Genomic DNA, 6,662 nt, shown 5'->3' on the forward strand with positions numbered 1-6,662 from the left:
TTAATTTTCCATTGGCAAATCATTATTAGTTACTTAAATTAAGAGTAAATACACTTCATTTAGGACATTTTTACTTATTTCTAGTTAGCTTTTGCATTGTAAGTCAATCTGGTTGACTAGGCTAGAAATATACGGGTGTCCCCAGAGATACCAGGTACTTTCTTAAATCTTAGAGCTCTCTTTCCGGTACTTATCAGCAGAGATGGGAAGTAACAAATGCTTCGTTACTGTACTCAAGTAGATTTTTCTGATATTTTTACTTTACTTTACTACTTATTTTTATGGCGACTTTTTACTTCTACTCCTTACATTTTTACACAAATACCTGTACTTTCTACTCCTTACATTTTAAAAAATTGGCTCGTTACTTTAGTTTTGAATCATTTCAATGGAGTTACCGTTATTATTTTTCACGTCATCAATACCAAATGCAATCTAAGTGGATGGGAATCTACGTTGCATTTGACGCACCACTACAAGATGAATCGACAGATTCGGCGGTATTCATTCGTGGCAAATCATTGCAGCTTGGTGGCGGTGGCGTTAGCATAGTAGTATGGACGACGAGATGATTGAAAACGAACACAACGGAGATCTAGTCCTATTGGCAGACATCCATTTAAAATGTAGGCAACGGCATGAAAAAAGTGGTTTCTACTTTTACTTTTATACTTTAAGTAAATTTACAAGCCTGTACTTTGTTACTTTTACTTGAGTAAAGAAGTTTAATCAGTACTTCCACTTTTACCAGAGTATTTTTTAACACAACTATCTGTACTTTTACTAAAGTACGGAAAGTGAGTACTTTTGCCATCTCTGCTTATCAGGTACAGTTCTTTCCTATACTTACCAGAATGTAGATGCACTTAGGAACTAAGAAAATACCTGCTAAGTTATGGGAAAGTAACAAATAAGCTGAATGAAAGTTCCACGAAAATACCTGTTAAATTCTAAGGAAGTAACCTCTAACTTTCGGCAAAGCATTTAATAAATTCCTAGAATGTAATCAGTCAGTTTCATAAAGGCTTAAAGGTTCTGAAAAGCATCATCTATGTTGATCTAGTATAATTCCTGGAAAGCTTTGAGAAAGTAATCTCTAATTTCTGGATGATCTATTTTCAGGAAAAGAATTGGGTGTACTGTATTATGCGTTGCCATGGTTATTTATTTGAAGTTGAGGGTTTTAATATGTTGTGCAAAAGCTTTTATAAGGCTGTTGTTATTTAAGCCGTTATTAGGATATTCTATGTAAAAAAGATTTAAAACAAAATACACAGAAAGATAACATTCTTACATTTCTCCTTTATGCAATACTTTATGCAATACTTTTTGTAATAGCAAATGTACAAAAAAAAAAAAAAAGATCAGTTACTGCTACATATCAGGCCACTGTTTAGCTTTTCCTCCATATCTCGGAGGAAAGGTGCATTACCTTGACACCACAGATTTGACCATAAAATAAGCTATTTCTTATTGTTTCTGGTTGCAGGAGCCAGATGTGAAGCCTTTAAGAACAAAGCAGCAGAGTTACCTTCCTCAGTATTTAAGATTGATGGAACTTCAAGTTGTATTTTCATGCAAAGTTGTAAAACATTGTCATTATGTTGTTTAAGGAGATGAAAGCACAAACACTGTCGCATCCTAAGGAAAAACAAGCAGCAACTAGACCCAGGCTGACGCATTGTGAAAACACACATATATCATCCATTTATAATCCTTCCTGTCTTAATGAAATGATTACCCCATGCTGCGAGAATTCAGGGTTCAGCCCTAATTGGTAGGTTAGGTTTCTGTTGGCGCAGGTGCTGCATACCCTGCATGCTTACCTTTACAGCTATTAAACAGCTTGTGTGTGCATGAGAACAAGCAGGTCTTTAAAAACCAACAATTAAACTGTTTGGATTCGGTAGATATACGCCGTCTCGCCACAAATCATGCTGCAGCACCTTTTTAATTCGCTGGGAATTGACTTCAAGTTAAAGTGGTAATTGCAGCCTGATATATTATTTACAGGAGGACTATAATTTTGAGTGGAGATGAAAGTTGTGTCATGCTGAGATTTTTTAAAACAACATTTCACTATGGTTGGGAAAATAATCATGGATTAGCATGTTTTGAAAGCTACAGCACAGAGGCTCAGGACTTCTAGATACTTCAGTTGGATAATTAATCAACCTTTACCCCTCATTCACTCAGAATCCATCCGCATGTTCTGTTTCGTCACAAATAGAAGCCTTTCTAGTCAGTGTGGTAATTCCCAATGACTCTCTCATCATCCAACCGATATACAGATTGAGTGTATTTGTGAGATGTGATAGAGCATAATTCTTTGATTTCTAAATCCAGATGAGCCAGACAGGAAGTCAGATATGGGAGAGTAAAGAGGATCTGGTACATTTAAAAATAAGAGGGGATGCTGAAAACGATACTACATGCATACAATTTCTAAAGCAAACACACCAGATGAATAACTGTATGACTGACTGCTGATGCAGTCTGATTATCTTAAAGTGTTTTAGCTTCCCCTTCATTTGTAAAACATTAGTTTGAGGTCACCTATTGGGGCCAAAAATCTTGCTGTAAAAAAACAAACTTAGGAAATCTTAATTGATGTTTGTAGTATCCTCAAAATAAAGGTTTGAGAGCTAGAATTCTGTGGAGGTTGGAAAAACGATCTAGAAATATGTAAAAGTTTCTTAAATTAAGTGTATTTACCATAAATTTGAGTTGGTAATTGAGTTTGCCAATGGAATGAGCATTTTTACTTTTGAAATAAGATATTTAGATCATATGCACTTAAAATAAGACAGTGCAATTGTGTTTTCTTATTTAAAGAGTAAATTGTCTTGTTCCATTGGCAAAATGTCTCTTTTACCTCCTCAACCCAAGAAAAAAATCACTTATTTTAAGAAAAAATGACTTATTTAGATTTTGTTTTTTTCCAGTATGTGTGTATCTGTGTTTTTTTTTCTAGAGTTTAATGAAAGCTGCTGCCTGGAGGGTGGTGGTACTGAACTGATTACTGTGGCAAACCTGAGCTTTGTTATTGGATCACCTGCTGAGGCATATTTGAAGCTGGCTGCTGATTATTCCTGAACCATTCATTGGAGCACAAGACCATTCTCTCCCTCAAAGATGTTTTCAGCATTAGGACTCATTTCCAATCAACTCAGAAATGATCAACTCCTGTTGCTCTAGACCTTATGCTATGTTCAGACCGCAAGCAGCGTGTGCTGCTTCATTTTTGATGATTATACAAGTTTAGTTCTGACGCACGGCTGAAGCATCTTTTCTGCTCCAACTGGAAAAGTCAGCCATCGAACCTTTCCCCTTCCCACCTGGACTTGGACTGCAGCAAAGGCACTTTTAAATCTTTGGGTAGTTTCACCATTTTTCCTATATCCAGTCTACAAAATCAGACGTTGCTACTGATTACCACCTTCTCAAATAGTATGAACTCAAAACTAAAGCTGGACACACTGCAGTGACGACTTAGTTCTTGGCTAATTTGCTATGCTGTGATACCAAAGTCTGAAGTTTCAAACAACCTCCCCCCTCTACAGAGCTAATAGGCTGTCTTATTTCTTATTTTCCTTATATACTTATTCCAACATTTTTAAGACATTGTTATGAATAAACTACTGAGCTAAACCCACAAGCACAATTAATAAGGAACAGTTTACCAATTATATATTGTATCTTTCTAAATACTCTTTTTGCTCAATATAATAAAGGAAAGATTAATTAAAGTAAAATAGTTTATTCTTGAATATTTTCAGTGACAATCTTTTTTATTGTTAATAATTTATGAGGAACGTGTTTCATAAAAAATATATTAAAAGAAAAAGTTTCCAACACATCCATATAAAGACATTGACACATTTTGTGTAAAAAGGTGAATTTCTTTAAACTGTCTTGTATCCATATGAAGGAGCCTAAGTCTTTAAATAAATTGATGCAAGACCTCATTTCGTATGCAAACTCCAAGTGACAGAACATATTTTGCACTTTAAGTTAAAGTGGTGGCTGTCATGCCTCTGCAGCAATTTTAAGTCCTCAAAAAAATGCATAAAGAAATAAATTTCATTCAAAGGAGTAAGAACAGCTCTTCTGTTAAATCAGTGTTTTACGATAACATCTATAAAACAGCTGCCAAACATTTGTCCCTTCTTCTGTGCAAAGATATAGGTGCTTCCCAACAATATGCGTTGATGAGCCTGCAGCGTGAAGGACGCTTAGTTTCGACACAGTGAAGTGAAGGAGCGATGGGTCACATCAGCTGTCCGCCTCAGTTGGATCCTTTGCAGGGGACAGACGATGAAGAGCGTTTCCTCCGTGAAAACTTCAGACAGAGGAGGTCTCCTACTTCATTCATGTGGTGCAGCACCTAAAAAAGAAAAGAGGCTCAGAACATTAACCAACTTAGGTTTATATATTTCAAAGAAAGCTTGTAATATTGGTGGATTTCTCGGTGCCTTTACCTGATCCAGTATCTCTCTGGTGTGTGATGCAGACAAACAGAATCGAGCTCGAGCCTCTGTGATCGGAGTGGCCGGAAAGCCAACCACCACCACGCCTATTTTTCTCGCCAGCATTTCCCGAGCGAATGCCCTAGTTAGCAAAAAAAGATAACCATTGATGTGGTAATATCATTTCCACAAGCCATTAGTAGATAGGGCTGCAAAAACATACCACTATCATAATACAGCTGTGGAATAGCAATGTAGCAATGAAAAACTGTGCATTTAAAAAAAAAATGTTGCAATACTAGAAATAATGTGTTTTAAATGCAGAAAACCCCTAAAAAATGTTTCATTACATAAAAAAGCTATACTATGTATTAGATATTTTTAGTGCTGTATAACTCATCTTAAAATAAATATCACAAACAGTTGCCTAGACTGCAAATAAAGTTAAGTAATTATTTAATTTCCAAACATTCAAACTTGTTGCTGGTTGCATTATGTGGTGACATAATTTTTTTTAAGTAAAGAAAAAAAAAAAAAGCCCTATTTATAGAATTTAAAATGCCTTTGTAAAGCATTCCATTTTTACCCTATATTATCAGTCCTTAATACTCTTTACTGTAACAGAATGGAGTGTGTAGATGTTAAGTAAAAAGAAAGAGCTTCGTGTTTATGTTTTTTGCAGTGTGGATGTGTATCCAGTCTGATATCATACAATTAGGGCTGTAAGTCTTTGCTTTGCAAACTAGAGAATGGATTTTTAGTTATTCTTCTCTTCAGAATAGCTCAGTCTGGCTCTAACTGAAAGGTAAGAATTGTTTATTTGGTTAATTTTAAATAGGAAACAACACGGTATTCCATTCTCAAGAGAAGACAAAACATAAAGCACATTTATTTAATTATTTTTTCTTCACATTACTAATCAAAACTGGTGATGTCTTAACAGTAAATTATCCAACTTCCAAAAAACTGGAATTTGATTTATATAAAGAGAAAATAACAAAAAATGTGATCAAATTAAACAGACTAATACATTGGTAAAAACACCAACAAAAAAAACAGACAACAACCTAATAAACCAACAAGACAGTCGTCATAAATCAATGGGTGTCACATCACTCTCAGTTGCCCTTTTAGATTTGGGGAATAGATTCAGATTTGTTTTGGTAAACGCTTTTGAGCAAAGTTTGTGGTTATTATTCATGTCAAATTGTTGCTTGCATCGGAAGGTTTTAATCATGTAAATGCGGCCTTTCTGTCGTTTTTTGTGTTGCTTTGATGTTACAACATTTCCTGTAACCAGTTTATTAGATGATGCCTTAGGTTCCCTGATGTTTTCTAACAAACCTCTTTACAAAACCTGTACTGAGAATAAATCACACTCAGGTGGACTTAATTAGAAAATTTGGTGTATCTGAAGGCAGCTGGTTGCACTGGATTCAATCTGGGGATTTCAGGGTGAAGGCGGCTGTTTATATTTGTATGGGATGTAAGGGTGTGAATACTTCTGCAAGGTGCCGTATTAGCACAGATGCTGAAAGGCAATTTAGATGCAACCAGCAACAAAAGATCTTCCCTCTCTAGTGCTAATAGGCTACATCCTTTTTAGCTACTGATTCATAGAGGACTTCAGAAAAAGTAAAATATCTTTAATCTAACCTACCTAGTATGATACAAGGTGAGCTGGACAGTTTGCTTGAAGTTACACTGTAAATTATTGGTATAACTAGACTGTGTCACATGGTTAGGTGTTAGTTTATGTGTACTTACACCACTTTGCCTGGCATGTAGAGCAGCACTGGAACCACAGGGGAGTCATCATCGCCGTAGATGATGAAGCCCATATCCTTCAGCTTGGCCCTGAAGTATCTGGTGTTTTCTGCCAACTGGCGGATCCGTCTAATGCCTCCAATTAAAACAAGGACATCACCAGATGTACATGAGTAATGCAACAACTCATTGATTTTTCCCTGCTTACTTCCAATTTCCCCGTGGGGAAACAACCTTAGATCTATCTTAGTTCCTTGCAGTGGCATTTACTCCTCAGTCTGCATCTCAATTTCCACTTTAAGTACCTTAGGGTTTTGTCCACATTTTGATTGGAGGTCTCAAGGAAGGAAGGAAGGAAGGAAGGAAGGAAGGAAGGAAGGAAGGAAGGAAGAAAGATAGGAAGGGTGGAATAGGTATCAGTTTTCA

At 36.0% G+C, this 6,662-nt stretch overlaps 1 protein-coding gene across 1 annotated transcript in view; it reads right to left on the minus strand.

Moving 5' to 3' along the window:
* Window positions 1–3,763: 3,763 nt before the first annotated feature.
* Window positions 3,764–6,662, minus strand: part of sptlc3 (serine palmitoyltransferase long chain base subunit 3) — a 36,186-nt gene continuing 33,287 nt past the window's right edge. Inside the window, exons 10-12 of the mRNA XM_015387973.1 lie at window positions 6,237–6,372; window positions 4,482–4,611; window positions 3,764–4,387 (exon numbers count right to left, since the gene is read on the minus strand). Coding sequence (XP_015243459.1) covers window positions 4,289–4,387; window positions 4,482–4,611; window positions 6,237–6,372 — 365 coding nt within the window. The 3' untranslated portion in view covers window positions 3,764–4,288. The remainder of the gene's footprint in view (window positions 4,388–4,481; window positions 4,612–6,236; window positions 6,373–6,662) is intronic.

Source organism: Cyprinodon variegatus, unplaced genomic scaffold, assembly GCF_000732505.1.
Source record: "Cyprinodon variegatus isolate N-32 unplaced genomic scaffold, C_variegatus-1.0 Scaffold409, whole genome shotgun sequence".
In the NCBI taxonomy this organism is placed as follows: domain Eukaryota; kingdom Metazoa; phylum Chordata; class Actinopteri; order Cyprinodontiformes; family Cyprinodontidae; genus Cyprinodon; species Cyprinodon variegatus.